The 19,401-nt window shown below is 45.8% G+C and overlaps 1 protein-coding gene across 1 annotated transcript in view; it reads right to left on the bottom strand.

Annotated features, from left to right (window-relative positions):
• Window positions 1-5,412: 5,412 nt before the first annotated feature.
• Window positions 5,413-19,401, bottom strand: part of TGFBR2 (transforming growth factor beta receptor 2) — a 79,170-nt gene continuing 65,181 nt past the window's right edge. The window contains exons 6-7 of the mRNA XM_036332834.1: window positions 10,213-10,340; window positions 5,413-8,059 (exon numbers count right to left, since the gene is read on the bottom strand). Coding sequence (XP_036188727.1) covers window positions 7,880-8,059; window positions 10,213-10,340 — 308 coding nt within the window. The 3' untranslated portion in view covers window positions 5,413-7,879. The remainder of the gene's footprint in view (window positions 8,060-10,212; window positions 10,341-19,401) is intronic.

Raw genomic sequence — 19,401 nt, 5'->3', positions numbered from 1 at the left:
ATTATGGAAAAATAATCAATTGCTTCTTCTTCCCTTTCTTTCAAGCATTAGAGAGATGGAATGCAAATATGTCCTCCTCTGGGGAAGGTTTGAAGATTAAGCAAACTAATTACTTAGTTGCTAATAATTCAGGCTCCAAGTTGATAGGGTACCAAAATCCGTTGAGCAGAGAGCAGGAGCAAAGCTTGGGCAAAGAAAAAGGTAGGAAGTCGAGAATTCCTAGGACTTAAAGGAGTGACAGTCATGAGCATCTCTAGAGAAGAGAGCCCCTGCCTGTTTCTCCAAGGCAAGGAGCTGAGGGCCTGGTGGGTTTTAAGAAAGTAGCCCATGGTGCCCCAAGAAGCAAATTTAGACCTGTGGCCCTCAGGTTCCCCCACGAATAATTCCAAGTCCCCAAAGCAGTGGTTCTCAACCTTCCTCATGCCACGACCCTTTAATACAGTTCCTCATATTGTGGTGACCCCCAACCATAAAATTATTTTCGTTGCTACTTTATAACTGTAATTTTGCTAGTGTTATGAATCATAATGTAAATATCTGATATGCAGGATGTGTTTTCATTGTTACAAATTGAACATAATTAAAGCATAGTGATTAATCACAAAAGAAAATATGTAATTATATATGTGTTTTCCGATGGTCTTAGGCGACCCCTGTGAAAGGGTCGTTCGACCCCCAGGTTGAGAACCACTGCCCCAAAGGCAAAGAAGCAGGGGAGAGGCAGACCTGAGCAAAGGCAGCAAGTGGAATAATGGGTCTCTCAGGAAACCAGCTTCACTGACAACCGAGAACCAGCAGTCCCCCAAACTTTGCCCCTTTTCGCTGCATAAAACCTGAAACAAAGGTAAAACCTTAGGAGTTAGTGGGGAAGGTGGTCTCCAAAATAAGAGCTGAATTTCTCACGGGCCCAGCAGGATAGAGGTTCAGATTAAAAATTAAGTAGGTTTATAGAAAAATAAGACGTGACATTTCTTACACACCTGAGTTTGTAATCTGAGGATACTAACCATTACAATTTAATTAGAATGTTAAATTTTACATTCTATAATGTTAGTTATAATGGCGACTGATGCCTCTTAAAAAGAAGATTCCAGAATGTCTTTCTGGTTTGATTCATTTTAAGAAAATGATTCCAAAATGGTGAACTAGTGAGATCAGCACACATACACACACACACACACACACACACACACACACACACACACAGCACCACACCCACACATGCAGATGTTGGACAACAGGCCATTTTTGGTTCATCTAGCCCCTTCTACTTTTATTTAGCAATATTTTATTTTAAATTTCTTACTATAATTGACACAATATTCGGGGGTACAACATAGTAATTAGACATTTATGTAACTTACAAAGTGATCCCCACAATAAGTCCAGTATCCATCTAATACCATGAATCCTTATTACACTATTATTGACTGTATTCCCTATGCTGTACTTTACATCCCCATGACTGTTTTTATAACTGGTCATTTTTGTTTCTTAATCCCTTCTCCTTTTTAACCCAGCCAACCCTAATCCCCTCGCATCTGGCACCCATCCCTTTGTTTTCCGTATCTGAGTCTATTTCTGTTTTGTTTATTTTTTTGTTTTGTTCTTTAGATTCCACATATAAATGAAATCATGTGGTATTTGTCTTTCTCTGATAACTCTATTCTTACTACTCTCCCAGGTCAGTCCTGTCATTGTACACACTGAGAATCCAAAACACAAAGTCCAGGGCTAGTCAGTAGCAGAGATGGGCTTTGAACCAAGGGGTCTGATTCTAGAGGTCCCTGTTCTAGTAATGTTGATATGACTACTCAAGCAAACGAGAATAAATTTCAAAGGCATTGTACCTTTTTGCATGGCCCTAGGACACTGGGGCTCGATTATTCTGTTGTCTGCCATCTTGGACATGAATGGAGAGGAGACATTGGGGGCAATTTCAGATGCTGTGTGCAGAAGTGACTTTTAATGATCGTGTGTGTGTGTGTGTGTGTGTGTGCATGCATGTAGAAAAGGAGAGAACATTTCACAGTGTATGCAATTTTAGCTTAATTACAAGAGGAAGAGTGTTAAGTTATTTTTAAATGCACCAAAGAGCAGGAGGTGTATTAGAATTAAATTACACCCTGTGAGGCTGATTGGCAGGCCATGTAATGTTGGAAAGTTCACAATCTTGTCTTTATCAGCTCAGTTTGCAAAGTAGGCCTGAAAGCTGTGTCCCCAAACCCATAGTCTGGAGCTATAACTATTCAAGTTTAAAAAAAAAAACCTAATTGGAAATGTGATAAGCAACGATTAGGCAGCCCATTTCAGGAAGAAAATGAACAAAATGAGCAGATGCCAACTGCTGTGACTTTTGTGAAAAAGGATGGACACGGGTTTAAATGAAAGGTTTTCTGTCAGTCACCTAAGGAAGGCATTTCCCTCAAGGCTGCCCATTTGCATGTCATTTGCATAGAGAAGTTCAAACAAAAACCAGCCCCACCAGCTAGAAACTCTTGGGCACAAAGAGCCTGCATTCAAAAGCTGCTGACTGGTGGGAGGGAGGGCGTCCCTGTAGAGGGCACTGGGAGTCTCACTGCCAACTGGGAATGCCCCTGACCTTGCAGTAGCGAGAACTGAAATAACCCTGGCAAAATGGAGCCCGCAGGGGGTCAGAGGACCTTGGCTCCTGTTTTGGCTGAAGTTCTTGGGCTGGAGCCCAGAGTCCATGTGCCTTTGAGGAATGACTTTCCCGGGGCTCCCTGATGGCCACAGCTCCCCTCCAGGGCAAACTGCATCTTCCTCCTCCCTGTTTTGAAGGCTAAGGAGTCAGCCCATCAGACCCTCCACCTTGTCCTCTAACTACAGCTGCATCTCCTGTTCAAGCAGGAGTGTGGACGCTGTGTCTGACTGTTTCTGTTCAAATCCCAGCCTAAAGACTGCTCCCCGGGGGCCTGTGAGCTTGATGTCCCTATCTGCCTCAGTTTCCTTGTCTCTAATATGGAGGAAAGACTACCTCCTAAGTGTGTGGTGAAGATTAAAGTAGATAAAGAAAATAAAACAGAGAAGCGTGTTTGGCACTCACTGAGTGCTCGATATGTGTTAGCAATTAACATGGATTTGCCTCCTTGCGTGGAGCTAACATCAATCATTCCTATTCATATCCCCTGTAGTTGCCAAGAATAAATACCGTCATGTACTTAGTCCATTTAAAACAAATCAATTCGTTTTTAAACTCAGCTATATTTCAGGTAATAATATTTGTGAATGCCCAGGTGTAATATGTTTATTTTTCCTAATATACATTAAAATAAAAACAGACCCACTGAAAGAATGTTTTCTAAGGTTGGCACCATCTGAAATACCAGGGCACATTTCACAGGTTAGGCAATGCTGTCCACACACAGTCATTCATCCCTCAGTGGTTCTCTCAGCAAGAATTGAAGACAACACTTACCAGGCGAATGGAGAGCCAGTTGGGCAATAGAAATGGAAAAGCACCTTCCCTGTCCTCACTGAGCAAACAGACATGCAGGGGGGAGATGAGAACAATGAGAGCCCTGGAGATGGCGGGGGGGGGGGGGGGGGGGGTGGCCGGGGGGGGCGATTGGCCCTCATTCCACTGGGCAGGCCAGTTCCCACAGGAGACAGCATAAATAAAGAGAACCAAGCATCATTCCAAACTGTTACTCCAACTTATTCCAAATTCCCATTTTAAGACAACTTGGCTTTGCACCCAGATTCTACCTCCTGGAGATCTGAGGCTTCTTCCTGGAGTCCTCTGGGCATGATTTCTCATCTGTAAAACGGGCACGCTGTCCAGCTTGTGGAGCTGGTGGAGGATAGAACCTGCTCCCACAGCAGGTCCCGGCGAAGGAGAGTTTGCCCCAGGGGATTGATCCTCTTAGGACAGGGCCTTCCTCATGGGCAGGCCTGTGGTACATGCCTGGTTCTCCCCTGGATGGTGAATGCTCTCTCGGGTTACCTTGAAACCTGCTTTGGGAAAGCAGCCCTTGGCATACTATATCAACTTAAAATTGGCCGTAGGAAGGCTTTCCAGGGTCAAGACACAACTCCTAGAGCAGGGGTGGGCAAACTTTTTGACTCGAGGGCCACAGTGGGTTCTTAAACTGGACCGGAGGGCCGGAACAAAAGCATGGATGGAGTGTTTGTGTGAACTAATATAAATTCAAAGTAAACATCATTACATAAAAGGGTACGGTCTTTTATTTTTTTTTTTAGTTTTATTCGTTTCAAACGGGCCGGATCCGGCCCGCGGGCCATAGTTTGCCCATGGCTGTCCTAGAGCCTTGCATGTATTTCCTGTCACAACAGTATCCTGTATAGGTGGAGGCGCAGAAGATCCCATTAGGAACTGAGGCATGGAAAGGTTATGTCACTTGCCCAGGTCAAATAGCTGGCAAGTGGAGGAGCAGGTAACTATTCAAATTAGTAACCACTAAAATTGCCAACTACTCGCTCAGATATGTCTCTAACTAATGCCCGCAGTAGTGTGGGACCACATCATCACCTAGCTCTGTGATTCTCTGCTAGAGAAGTTTCTGTCTCCCCCAGAAGACATTTGGCAATAATGGTGACATATTTGGTTGCCACAACTGTGGGGTGGGTGCTACTGGTATCTAGCGGGCAACCTACAGTGAAAGGGACAGGCCTCTCCCCAAACAATCATCTAACACAGAATGTCAGTAGTGCTGAGGTTTAGAAGCCCTGAGGTAGGCATGACCTTCTTAACTCTGCAGAACCTTAACTGTTCAGCACCCAGCTGATAATTCGGAAGAAGCCACAGGATGTCCAATTCCAAAAGAGAAAGCTTCAAGTTGGGGCAGAAAAACCACACGTGCTTTGTCACCGGAAAGCAATGACCTTGAGCCAACTGCCCAGGGTACATTTGCCTGGTGATGCAGATAAGCTGGTTACAAGCCTCAGGTGGGACACTGTGGCTGGGTAGAAAGGAAGAGCGACGAAGCATGACATCTGGCAGAAGTCGAAGATAGTCATCAGCCAGCTGCTCGTGTAGAGAAAGGCGGAAATAGAAGAAAGAGGCACGTGCTCTTAAGCAGCAACTTTGGCTGAGCCACGCCCTGGGAGAAGCAGTCATGGGGATGGAGGCAGCTCCCTGGATGGTGGGGAGAGGGGCACTGGCTAAGACAGCAGCCAGGGGATGCAGAGGGACCTGCCAGGGTCCTGGGAACGGGTAGGCCACCCACAGCGTCGGCTGCATCTCATGTTATTGAACTGCTGCTATGAGTGCTTTTTTTTAAGGGGACCTGAGGCTGCCAGTTGAAGAAGGATGTGAATGAAAAAGTTGGAGAGGATTATGTCTTGTGATATTTTTCTACATAAACTGCAAAATAACCAAGTGAGGCTACAGGGCTTGGCTACTATGAATAGGAACAGGAGACAAGAAGCTGACCTGAGTACTTTCGCTTTATTCAATCTAATAAACATTTTATTTATATAAAAGACGAACGATGCACAGTATGAAAATAAGTGCTTGAGACATTTGATATAAAAAGAGTATATAGCATTCACATTCCTATTTTAATACATTGAGTATGGCTGAAGTGTTCCATAAAAGAATAAAACTTTCCCTTTATGTAGAGTAGTAAAAAAAAAAGTCAGTATTTTTAGGAACTACAGATTATTCCTTGGTCTTTTTCTTGAATAAGAAAAAAAACACATAAATCAAGCCACAGTATCATCTGATTCTACATTCCAGTTTATGCTGATGATGACCCAGAAGTGATAAAGCTCTTTGGAATCATTAATGGACCAGTATTCTAGAAATTCGCCACTAGAGGTCAATGAGCCACAGCTATTGGGCGGTGTCAACAAGCCTTAAAGTGCTCGGAATTTCTGGGCACTTCCCATGTATTGTAGCCAACCTGTCCTCAAGTTTCAGCCCCTCATACTTCCTCTTCCCTCTCCCACCCCCCCCCCCACCCCCCACGGGACAGGGTGCCTAGAAGTTCCACCTACTCCAAACTTCAGTATGTCTGCTAAAACCCCAATGAGATGAGATCGTCCAAAATCCACAGAGCTGCTTTGCTCACTGCGAAGTCTCTAACATTCCTATATTTGGCAGAAAATAAGTAGCTTAAAAAAAAAAAAAAAGATTATTTGCAGCATTGACACTTGTTTGTGGAAGAACAAGTTTCCTATGGAGTATTAAAGCTCATTCTTTGTTCTCGTCCACGCGGATTTCCTAACTTCAAACAGGACTCCTGTGTCCCACCCTCGAATCCTCACTAGGAGAATCTGCAATGTTGGGAAGGCTGGTGTGATGGTGTGATAAGAAGATCATGAAGAAAGCTTCTTAGAGGAAAGGACTCCCCTCCATAATACAGAGGGGAAGGAAACTCTTAATATAGAGACAAGAGAGACCTGGGCTAGCCGGACCTCTCAGAGGAGGTCCGCTTTAGTCCAAAAAGGCCAACTTCAAATCTTAACACCAGATGGGGAGAGGGAGGGAATCGGTCATAGTACACAGCCAGGGAATGATGCTTGCATGCACATCCCTTACAGGGGGCCTTGGTTCGGGGCGGGGCGGGGTGGGCAGAAAGCGCAAATGTTTACATCAAGAAGTGAAGCAGCTTTATAAGTGCGTCCACACCTTCATTTTATGAATGATGTGGGTCCGAGAGAACTGAAAACCATCTGCTATCTATTCTCACTTGAGGATCCAGATTGTGTGTGTATGTGTAAAATCTCCAAATGTTTAAAAACTGGCTCAATTTTGTGAAACGCAGCGCTGGCCAAGCAAAACACGTGTTCAGAGTGCCCGAGGAAGCAGTCCCGACTGGGGCAGGATCGCAGCTCAAATCCTTCGCACCAGACCAAGATGCACTTGAGCACTCAGGAGCCCAGGAGACACAAGCTACTGGTGTTGCTTAGAAAGCTGGAGACTCACACCAAGCGCGCTGAAAAATTAAACACAAGGAACTCGGGGGGGATTTGATCCATTTTAGGAAAGGGAGAGGGCTGGGAGTGAACAAGAATAATATAGGTATGGGGGGGAATAAAATATATATATTAGTAGAAGGCATAGCAATTTCATGGACAAGGAAATTTGTCCTGACTTTCCTGCAGCCAGTGAAGGCAAAAACAGGGCTCGAGAATATATAAACTACTCGAGATGGGGCCACATTTCTGCGCTAGTTGAGGAAGGTGGTTCCCAAGCCAGGGGTGGGGCCTGAAGCTCAAGTGAACAGTCCAGGAGAAACAATGGCACAAGGAGCCCCAGGATCTGGTCCCCAAACAGTGGGGCTCTTAAGTAGCTCCCTGGACAGATGAGGGCCCGCACACAGGGAATGATTTTGCAGAAGCAAGTGCATCGTGCCCATAGCAGACTGTGGGACACGGAGCCTCTCTCCTAATGCCAGCTCCCCCCTCCCCCCCATGTAGTCAGAGAACCACCCTTCCCTCGTGTGATTGTCAAGTGCTAATGTTGTCATGGATCCCTTCTTCTGTGCTCAGCTCTGGAGCTCTCCAATCAAACCATTTTCCTGGGAATACTAGATCTTTTTCTTTATCTCTTTCCAGAGTATGGCTGTATATATAGATATAGACATATATAGATATATATATAAAACATAGCTATTCCATATTTATATACAGGCATTAATAAAGTGCAAATGTTATTAGCTATTGTAAAAGTCAATCTCATTTCCTGAGGAACTGCTAACACAGCTTATCCTATGACAACGTCAAAGGCATAGAATGCTTCGTGTCACCCACCCCGGCCAGCTGTTTCTGCTCAGTCCCATCACTTCCAGGGAGGGGAGTGAGCCCTGGTTTTCCAGGAAGCATCCGTCGGCTTAGGGGCAGCTTCCGCTGCCTCTGTTCTTTGGACTTGGCCCAGCCTGCCCTGGAAGAGCTATTTGGTGGTGCCCAACGAGCCATCTTCGGGAATCTTCTCCTCGGAGCAGCTCCTCCCCGAGAGTCTGTCCAGGTGCTCCAGCTCGCTGAAGCGCTCGGCCACACACTGGGCCGTGAGCCGGGCTTCTGGGTCGTGGTCCCAGCACTCAGTCAGAGTCTCACACACCATCTGGATGCCCTGCAGAGGAAGAGAAGTCCACAGGCAACATGAGTGGGGGTGTCGCTGGTTCTCCACGGAGGGCCAGATGGTCTTTGTTCCTGCAGTGCAGGCCAGGTGGGAAAGAGCCCGTGCATTGAACCCGTTTCGACGGAGCGCTCGCAGTGCGAGGCCAGCCAGTGGCATGCAGACTGAGGGGGCTGTGCAGGGGGCTGTGCATAGCTCTGGACACCTGTTGGACCTGTCCGCTCTGCTGCCTTTTGATCACAATAAGTCGTGAAATGGAGAGACAGCACAAGGACCCTCAGTAGGCTTCTAGGGTCCTGAGAATTCCCAGGAAGTGCCACCGGACCATATCACGGGACCGAATACCAGTCAGAGCTGCCTCACTCCTCCCCAGCGTTAGGCTGGGCCCTGCGAAACAGTTGTTTTTGATTCCAGGCCTTTTCAGAGAGTTCAACCTGACCCCATAATGGCCCCATTCAAAAGGCACATCCAGAAAATGCTGCCCAGTACCCTGGGGAGGGTCTTTTTCCAGGGCTTGAATGTTTACTTTGCATTGCAAATATTTTTGCTATTATTTCAAGTCCTTGTGGGAAATAAAGCAGGCCTGGGGTTAAACAGATAGCCTGTAGGCAGAAGGAGTGTGCCCTGAACAATTAGGGTCAACACTGGTATCTGTGGGGACTACTCACCAGGTGGGCCTGGCGGAACAGATGAATCCGAGCACTGCCCTGAGAACCAGCACGCTCCCCCTACTTGTAACTTTCCTGACACGCCTCAGAGCCCCTCCCTGCCCTGCTGGGGATCACGTTCATGATGTTGGATTAATTGTATAATTCACCTAATTGACGGTATTGATTGATGGCCGTGTTAAGAGTGGAGTGTTATTGTTGGTACACAAGTAACATTTATTTTATTCTGACACTGTAATTACAGGCAGTAAATTAAATTAAATATTAAGCATTAACTTGAAATCAATAGGGCAACAAATCTCATTAAGGGGAAAAATGTATTATGCAAATTCTTTCCAGAATTTTATAATCATGAATCATGGCTTCATTACAAGAACTGTACAGTTTAGGAGGCATGTTGGAAAGGAACAACCACAAGTGCCTTCTGATTTCAGAGTTAACGCCTAACAGTCACCTATCATCAGAGTCTGAGGCCTTGCCCGAGACCCCAGGAGCTCAGCTTTATTAGCTTCTGCCCTGGGAAGTAGCTCTAGGCCAGGCCTTGGCCAGGCCAGGCCTCCTGCTCCATCTGGCTTCCCTCAGACCTGACTTCTTGTTTCTGTTCCTTACCCGAATTCATTCGCCTGCCCTTGGGAAAACCTGGGACAGTGCCAGCTTGCACTGGATGACGATTCATCCAAGGCAAGAGGAGGTTTTCCACATAGAAAGGACGGCTCTGTCCGTGACATGGGGCACACTGCTCCCTCTCATGCTTCAATCACGGCTCTCTCCTGGGTGTGTGCTCACAACCGATCACTTAGCTCTTTTTCTCTGACCACTGCCTTCACCCGAATGACCCCCGACAGAGAATTTGGATAAGTCCAGAATGACTGGCCTGCTATAGATGGCCTTACCTACCATTTCTTGAAAAGAAAAAATAAAGAAGCCATTAGGATGTTCCCAACAAATAGACTTTCTGTTTGTTCATTTGCATGTCCCTCTTCTTTGCTTTCTTTCATTCTCAGCTCTGCACAGCCTGCATGCGGCCCTGGGCGCAAGGCAGTCACCTCTCAGCCCAGCTGGCCGACACACTCTGCTGAGTTCTCTCTGCTCAGTATTTCCTTCTACAGCTGAAAGTTTCCAGAAGAAAACATGTGGAACTCAGAAGGGAACAAAACATAAACTCCCTAGGTAAAGGTCTAGAGGTGAGTGGCAGAGGCCGCAAACAAAATATTTTACTGGAACTGAGGGGCCTTGGACAATGGGCCAGATGCCCTTCAAATGATGACCGTGAGCCCTCTCTGAACGCTGTATCTACCTGCCAGTTGGGACTTACAATAACAGAGTCACCCCACTTGATTGAAATTTTCTTTCTAAACAAAACCTAATGAGATTACAGAACACAATGGATCCTGCCCTCCGATGGAAGCCCAGGAGCCCAGAATTCTCTCCTACCTGAGGGGCCATTCAGGTTCTCCCCTCAGGACAGCCATCCCTTACCTGGTGGCTGAGCCAGGAGCTAGGAATTTCCGGTCGTCCCCGATCTCTCAACACATTGTCCTTCATGCTTTCGACACAGGGATGCTCCCGCACCTTGGAACCAAATGGAGGCTCATACTCTTTCACTTCTGTTAAGAAAGCAGACAAACACAGGGCCATTGAGAAGAGTGTCTGCAGCTGGGGAACAGGAACACGTTGGGAAGGCTGGCTGGACTGCTGAGGCACTGAGTGCCAAGATATATCTGCGACGCCAAAACCGGTTTGGCTCAGTGGATAGAGCGTCGGCCTGCGGACTGAAAGGTCCCAGGTTCGATTCCGGTCAAGGGCATGTACCTGGGTTGCGGGCACATCCCCTGTGGGGGATGTGCAGGAGGCGGCTGATCGATGTTTCTCTCTCATCGATGTTTCTGACTCTCTATCTCTCTCCCTTCCTCTCTGTCAAAAATCAATAAAATATATTTAAAAAAAAAAAAAAAGATATATCTGCGACTATGAGTGCAATTTTTAATCTTGGGTTAAAACAAGAAGGAAAGAGTGGTTGTAGAAGGAGCTTGAGGAATATTCCACAAACGATGACTGAGTGCTTGCTCTGTACTAGGTATTGGGCTAACAGCTGGGGACAGAGTGGAGCGTAAGACCAGCAAGGTCGTCAAGCTTACATTTGAACACAGGCATTCTCAATGGGGTGATGTTGCCCCAATGGAGCAAAACTGGTTCTTTCTTGGGAGGTGGAAACAGTCTTACATACTAGAGTGGTTTGTAACCTAACAATGGTCCACAGTACAAAAACAGATTTCATAGGTGGTGTTGAGTTCCGGGCAATATTCAGCCTAGAAAGGGATGAAATTCTGATACATGCGACAGTACGGATGAACCTTGAAAACATTATGCTCGATAAAAGAAGCCAGACAATAAAGATAAATATTGTATGACTCTACTTACGTGAGGTACTTTGAATAGACTAATTCTTAGAGAATGTAGAACAGTGGTTGCCAGGGTGAAGAGATGGAGGGTCAGTATTTAGCAGATTACTGAGATTCAGTTGGGGAAGATAAAAGTAAGTCTGGAAATGGATAATGGTAATGGTTGCACAACATTGTGAATGTACTTAATGCTAGTGAATTAATTATTCACTTAAATGGTTAAAATGGTCTATTATGTATATTTTCATGAGAATTAGTGATTTAGAAAAAAAATGTCTACAAAGTCTCCTTAGGATAGCAATGATGAGAAAAAGTTTTCAAAATGCTGTTCAGTAAGATGATAGAGGGGAGACATTAATAATAACATCAATAAACAAAAGCTTAAAAAGTAATTTTCCTTCAGTGAGACATGCTGTAAAAATAATAGAACATGATGTAACCCCTCACTAGGACTTCAGGTTTCAACTAAGATCAATTTCTTTATAGAAACTTTCTTGAATATACCCCAAGCCATTCTTGATCAGATGTCCTGGGCAGAGTCCTACTTTATCATATGTTATATTTTAATATAATCGCCTGCTTCTTTGTCTTACCCAACTAGACTGTGAGCATTCGAGGGCAGATTCAGAGTTTCTTTCTCATTCTTGTATTTCCAGCACGCATGAGAGGGCCTCCCATACAAAAGGCTCCCAACAAATGCTTTGGTGTGTGAGTGAATGAATGGCCTGTTGATCCTGTCCAGTTTACAGCAATGTCTAAACTCCGGTTGAATCTTACTTAAAACAGCACACGAATTCCAGTGGGTGGGCTAATAATGCATGTCAGGGAGGCACAGGAAATTGTATAAGATAGAAACAACTCCAGAACTAAAACATGTCAGAGCTAAAAGCGGGCAGTAGGCTGGATTCAACATTCTTCTCCCAAGGAAGTAGGACCTTTGACCTATAGCTTCAAAATAACCCTATTTAATGAGTAAAATTTCTCTCATTGGCCCTCCCAGGCTAAGACGTGAAGAAGCTTTCAGGGCAAAATGACATTTTGTGAGAATAGATGGCTTGCTCTTGTTTGTTTATTTGGTATCTTTCCCAGAACCCTGCTTGCATACTTATCTTCTTCAGCCTCACCCAATCAGGAGAGCTAGCAAGATGTTGTCTTTCTACATAGTTGGAAATAGAGAAATGTGGAAGGCAGGCCTCCCTTCACACAAAGACAAGCACAAACCACCCTGCTGTGCATACACTTTGCCTGGAAGGGTCCACAGCACTTAACCCGTACTGCTCTTGGGGTGAGACCTGAGTTTTGCTTTGCCTGCTTTCATTTATTTCTTCCATTCTCTTCCCTTCTATCAAACTGTAAAGTCCCAAGGAAGAGGCTGAGTCTTGTGTCTTGTAACCCCCCAACCAGTGCGAAATGGCTGGGGCAAAATTACATATCTTTTATCCCTGCTTAAGTGCTTCTTTAAGTATTTTTATTTTAGAAAATGCAGATAATTCAAACTACAAAATCACTAAATGGATAGATATAGACAAAAGCAAATCTCTCTCAACTCCCTACCCCTTAGGCTAAAGGGTGGGATTAAAAATGATTTAAATTTTCCCCTTGTTGTTTGTCCCTTAGCCATATATTTCTTTATTTAAAAACAAAAACAATAAACAAATGTTTTGCCCCCGGTTCATGGGGAGTTGAGACTTCCGGGAAACACTATAGAAATGAATTACAAGGAAAATGAATTCCACTTGGGTGTCATGGCAACATCAGACCGTCATTAAAGCTACTAACCACCTGCTCTCATTTCCATCCTCCTCCACATCGCAAGTCTGAAACAACCAGTTTGAGAAGCATAGATCACAGGTCCACGACATTGCTCTACATGTTTTGCAAGGAATACGCGTTGCATCTCGACAGAGGAAAGGAATACAAGTTATTAAAGATACTCTAAGGCAGTGGTTCTCAACCTTCTGGCCCTTTAAATACAGTTCCTCATGTTGTGACCCAACCATAAAATTATTTCCGTTGCTATTTCATCACTGTAATGTTGCTACGGTTATGAATCGTAATGTAAATATCTGATATGCAGGATGGTCTTAGGCGACCCCTGTGAAAGGGTCATTCGACTGCCAAAAGGGTCTCGACCCACAGGTTGAGAACCACTGCTCTAAGGGTTTCAAATGAGTCAGACAGAGAATGCTAAAGAAGAGTCTTCAGAGATGTGACCAGCACCTCATTTGTACAGTTGAGAAAATGAAGGCCAAAGGGCGCACTGGATTCCGGGAAGAGCGCTGGGAACTGCCCACGGCATTACGGTCACTCTGATGGAACGGCTTTGCCTTTTTAGGAAGCTTTCTCCTCTCTACCGAGCCTTTCAGAGACCTCTTTCTCCCCCACCCAGCACAAGCACAGCTGGGAACATGCCTGTCACCAACGTGACAAATGTGTCCCTTGCTGCCGGGGTGAGGCCCTTCCCACCAGAGGACCTGAAAAGGGGACCCTTCTGGGACCCGTTGGGTGTTATGGTTTGTCATTCCTCAACAAGCTCTGCAGAAGAACCACTGATGACCAAGCGCACCCCTCTCCTCACTGCTCTTATGTACGGACACTGCACCGTTCTGGGGTTAGGGAAGCCGGAGGACCGGGGGTGGTGGAGATGGGAAAAAGGAGACAGTTGCATTTTAAGCTGCAGGTACCAAGTCAGGGCATGGTTGGCAACAGAGTGAAGGCAGTATTGTCTAGAGTTCCTCTGTGTGCCTTTGATCAAGCAATGCCCAGGCCTCCCTTCTGTGATGAACTGCAGAGGAAGCGAGTTAAGGGGTGAGTGGGATTAGTTCAGTGAGTGCTGTACCTGGCTAACCTAGAATGAGAAACATCCTTTACAAAAAAATCTGGAAATGTCTCTAAGGAAAAAAGCAAAGAGTCTAGAGAGTAAGACTGAGTTTAGCCCTTAAAAAAAAATAGTGCTAACAATATGCGTCACAGGGTGGAGAATTGTCAGTTTTGTTTGCCCTGGCTCCACCCTGAACTAGATAGGAGACGTGTGCACTTTATGCCTCGGTTCCGATATCCACAAAATGAGAGAAGTCAGTGCCCTCCATCATTACTCTGCACGGTGACCCTTCCTATCCGTGGGGGATATGCTTTAAGACTCGAGCAAATGCCTGAAATTGTGCACAGGGCCAGCCTCCAACGTGTGTGTGTGTGTGTGTGTGTGTGTGTGTGTGTGTGTGTGTGTGATTTGTTTCTATTAAGTCAAGCACATTCACCCTTTTCACTTATAGGAAGCAATTCCCGGCTTCTCTTTGGCACATCCAAATTGCCAGCAACACTCTTGTGCTTGGGGGCCATTTCTACCTGAAACAAGGTTGACATGAACACAAGCAATAAGATGCCAAGGCAGTGGATCCGATGATCCCGTGGCTCTGATGGGCCCGACAGTGGGGAGAACGTAAACAGCGTGGATATGCTAGACAAAGGGATGACTCCCATCCCCAACAGGCCTGTGTGCACGAATTCACCACATTGCTCGGTATACTGTGCAATTTAAAACTTATGAGTTGTTTCTGGAATTGTCCATTTAATCACTTTGAATGACTGCAGTAGCTGAAACTGTGGATAAGGGGAACCACTGTAAACTGCTATAGGACCAACCACTGGCCACACACACCCCTCTAGACTTACTCTTTCCATGCACGCAGGGAGAGCTGGCAGTTCACCCTCCCACCTTGCCCCGGGAGCAGCCCTTGACCAAAGACAGATGGGAGCTGTAAGATAAACACCCAGCTTCCTCCTGAATCAGGTGGTGTGAGGCTGAGGTGAACGTTTGACCTGGCACCCCGGTCCCCAGCAAGGTTAAGCTCCAGTTGTCCACAGTAAAGACCCGCTTGACAACACACCACTCATTGGCTTCCTTCCCTTTCATGACTCACTTCCCCGGTCCCTTGTTGGCATTTCCTGAAATCTATTCCCAAAGAACTACATGCACTCAAATTCTTGTTCCAGGCTATGGGACACCCAACCTAAGGCAGATGCCCATACAGTACAGCTATTGGCTCAAACCAAGTCCCCCTCTCACCCACGGGCTGCTTCCCACACCAGGCATAGGAGGCTCAACACCTCAGGATCTCCTAGAGCAGCGGTTCTCAACCTGTGGGTCACAACCCCTTTGGGGGTCGAACGACCCTTTCACAGGGGTTGCGTAAGACCATCGGAAAACACATATATAATTACATACTGTTTTTGTGATTAATCACTATGCTTTCATTATGTTCCATTTGTAACAATGAAAATACATCCTGCATATCAGATATTTACATTATGATTCATAACAGTAGCAAAATTACAGTTATGAAGTAGCAACGAAAATAATTTTATGGTTGGGGGTCACCACAACATGAGGAACTGTATTAAAGGGTCGCGCGCGGCATTAGGAAGGTTGAGAACCACTGCCCTAGAGGGTCTCACACACCTTTCCTGAGAAACCTCATTTCACTGCTTGAGAACTTGCTCTTCTTTCTGACTTCTTTCCCTTCCCTGCCTTTCCCTGCAGCCTTGTCCCTGACAGAAGTCCCTCCACCCCCCCCACCCCCCAACTCCCAGGCCCTTGCAGCTTCCTTTACTTTCTCTGCTGTTTGGTGTCCATGCAAGTGTTGCTGGCATGTGTGGGAGGCCCTGAAGAGAAACCACACTTGCCTCCCTCTTCCCAGTTGGGCAGCACTCCAGGGCTGGTCTCTGCACAGCAGAGCCATTCCTCTGAAAGTCAGCATCTGGCCCCCAGCTGCTGCGCGGACTGCAGCTCCAGCTTCACAGTGCAGAGAAGTTGTTGACAGTTTTCCCCGAAACAGGGCCCCCGAGTTTTTATATCTGCCTTCCAAGTAAGACTCCCCTGAAATGCAGCAAAACCAAGTGCTTCCATCCCAGTCTTCTTGGTCTTTGGTCCTCCTCTCCTACCCCTCTTATTTTTTTTTTCTTTTCTTTCTTTCTGATGCATTTGCACTTTTTGTCTGTCTCACAAGACTGCAGCAAGCTGACAGTATGCGCAGGAGCCATTCTGGGGGTTGTGTTTTTCCTCTTTGTTAAATAGCCGCTCAGCCTGCTGCTATGTGTCAGCTTCTATTCAAAGGCCTAAATGGCTAGAGACTTGGAAGTCGGTGGGCTTGTGGGCCTGTTTTGGCTGGGGATGCCATGAACATAGTGCCTGCTGTGCTCGCTAACAGGGGCCCTGAGAGGCACCCCGCCTTCATCTGCCTCCCACACACCCCACAAACACTTGCATGAAGACTAAACAAACTGAAAGCCATGGACAGAGATTTCTTTGTAAAAGAGCCGGTCACTGGGCTTGTCGTTGCTGAATGGAGATTTCAGCACTTTTCTCCTTCATAAAAAGTAACACACCAGTCTCCTCCTCCTTTCTAGCTCTCTCTTCAAACAACTACAAAGCCCTGTTTTCCTTTTGTATTCTTTCAGATCAAAGTATCTGAAATAACACCCTCGGTCATTGTCTATTTCCTATCTCTGCTTTATTTTTCTTTATATAATCACCCCTGATGTTATAATATACTAGAGGTGCAGTGCATGAATTCGTGCAAGGGCGGGGTCCAGCCAGGGGGAGGGACCGAGGGTGGTTGGTGGGCCGGCCCCACCCCCTGGTCAAACTCCCAGGTGAACTCCAGGTTGAACAGACAATTTGCATATTAGCTTTTTATTATATAGGATATCTACTTGTTCATTACTTGTCTTTCTAAAATATTAGCTCTTCATTAGCCTTTCTGTCCCTTGAGGGCAGAGAGGCTGGTTTTACTCACAGCTATTATCCTTAGCATGTTGGTTAATGCCTACCACATATTAGGTGCTCAATGAATATTTGTTGAGTGAATAAATGAACAAATGAATGTATCTTCAGAGAAATGTAAGAACTTCCCCAAGGAAGTTATCTCAGACTTGAAGACACCGAGCCCATAACATGCTACAGAATTTACTAGCCTTGGGATTCTGTAAACAGAAATTCACCTGGGGGGGACAGGAAGGTCAATCACTAGAACCTTTCAGAAGTGAGGCCATCATTGAACATTCCTCAATGTGTAACTGTCTTGTTAGGGACTTCCAGAAAGGCTCTGCATCAAAGGCTAGGATGCACAAAGTAGTGTTGACTCCCCCATCCTGAAGAAAATAATGGTAATTGTCCCTGCCATTTATTAAACATGTATTGTATCGGTCAGGCCAGTATGTACTAGGAAGGTTAGGGCCTGTGGGCTAGAGTCAGATGACAGGGCTTTGATTTCTGCCTGTACAGCTTTCCTCCTGAAGCCTCTGTTTTCTTATCTGTAAAATGGGGCTTATCATAGTACATACTTCAGCCCAGCCAGTGTGGCTCAGTGGTTGAGCATCACGGTTCAATTCCTGGTCAGGGCACATGCCCAGATTGCCGGCTTGATCCCAGTAGGGGGCGTGCAGGAGGCAGCCAATCAGTGATTCTCATCATTGATGTTTCTCTCTCCCTCTGCCTTCCTCTCTCTGAATTCAATAAAAACATACTTTAAAAAAAAAATAGTACATACTTCAAAGAGTCCTAGCTGGATGAAATGAGCTAATCCATGAAGCTAGTATTCATGTCATGGTACCTAGTATTCCTGGTGTTTTATTACATGACCAAACCCACCTCCACCAGAAAGCCTCTCGCCTTTGGCCACTCTCTTCAGTTATGGCAACCCATCTCTTGAGCTTCTAGGTGGAAATCTGTGCTAATGGGGTTGCACCAATTGGCTTCAGAATGGTGCTATTTTTGCCTGTTTGCATTTTCTCACCCGATAAGAGTGAGGATTCCCTGGTATAGTGCTCTCTGAGCTGCTCTGCACAGAGGAGAGGCTGGCTGGAAAAGATTCAACTCAGGAGGGCACTCCTGGGTCTCACCTTTTCTTCCAGAGCTGACCTGTCCCTCACTGCCTCACCCCATGGCCACACTCCCTTTAGCCAGCGTGGGCATTCAGTTCCCTGTGCCCCCCCCCACCCCCCCCGCCTTACCTTCCTGCAGCACTAACCATAGCTGAACCGCACTTGCCTGGTTACAAGTCGATTTCAGGGTCCCAGTCCCAGTAACAGCATGAGACCAAGGCTAGAGGTGAGACCTAAAACACGTCCATAAAGATGACTGCAGAACGAAGAGAGTGTCCAGCGGAGAGGAGCCCAGAGAGGCAAGCCAGGGCCGGGCTGCACCCGCGTGAAGAATGCGGGCTCAACCCTGAGAACAGAATGGACTTGCTCCAAGGCAGGAAAACTGGGAGCTCACGTTCTCCTGCAAGACTGTCCCCAGCTGCTTCACAGCCTACTTCATTCAGGTAGATGTTCTCTCACTCAGAACCAACGAGATGGGAATATTAGTTGCCCTATTTGATGAAAAAAAAATCGCTTTATAACTCCTCAAACTAAGGTGAGCATAGTCCGCATTTCCTTTTTGAAATGAGGCTGGCAATGAAAATAAGTAGGAATTGCACGTGTTGTATTTCAAGTCACAGAAAAGAAGTTTTAAGCTTAAGGAAAGCCATTTATACCCTGCCCTCTCTCTTAGACCTTATCAATTGAAGCCGGACATCAAGTGGAGGGAATTATTATCGATTTTCTTTGTAAGGGAAGAACTGTGTCTGGATGGGCAAATTTTTTAAGAAGGAGAACAAAATAAAAGTCGATTCATCAGTAAATGACACGAAGCTTCTCGAGAGCAAGCCCCGTCTTTACATGTGTGTTTCTACAGCAGCCAGGAGGGAACACATTGCTCTTCAGGCTTTATGTGCCTTCCAAGAGTACATTCTTGAAACGTAAAAACCAAATCTGAAATTAAGATGAGGCTGAAAAAATAAAAATCTGGCTTTAAGGTTTTTAAAAGGCAACCCAAAAAGAAAAGAAAAAATGCTCTTAAAAAAAGGTGTGTGTGTTTTTTTAAAGGACTTAATAAATGAGTTCACACATTTAACCGAGTGAAAGGCTTTCTGTTGGACCCAAATGACGATAAACAACTTTGTTTTTTTTTTCTGCCTGAGCAGAGATGGAAGAAACAGGACTGTGGGCTGACGATCAAACAGAATGAGAGCCTCTTTCCGGATCCCCCAAAGCCGTCCATCTGCTCTTACCTTAGAGGTTATGAAAGGCTCTCTGGGACCAGCTGAACAAATGGGATCCTGTTCCTTCCTTGGGAAAACTTGTTTATACTGTATCTGTTTTTAGGCCTCATAAAAGTTGGTGAAGTGCGTTCTTCCCCATTAGGCTGAATTCCTCCACACTC

This window comes from Myotis myotis, unplaced genomic scaffold, assembly GCF_014108235.1.
Source record: "Myotis myotis isolate mMyoMyo1 unplaced genomic scaffold, mMyoMyo1.p scaffold_m19_p_13, whole genome shotgun sequence".
NCBI classification, from domain to species: Eukaryota; Metazoa; Chordata; class Mammalia; order Chiroptera; family Vespertilionidae; genus Myotis; species Myotis myotis.
Note: the sequence above shows the minus strand (reverse complement) of the source record. Positions and strands in the feature narration are given on the sequence as shown.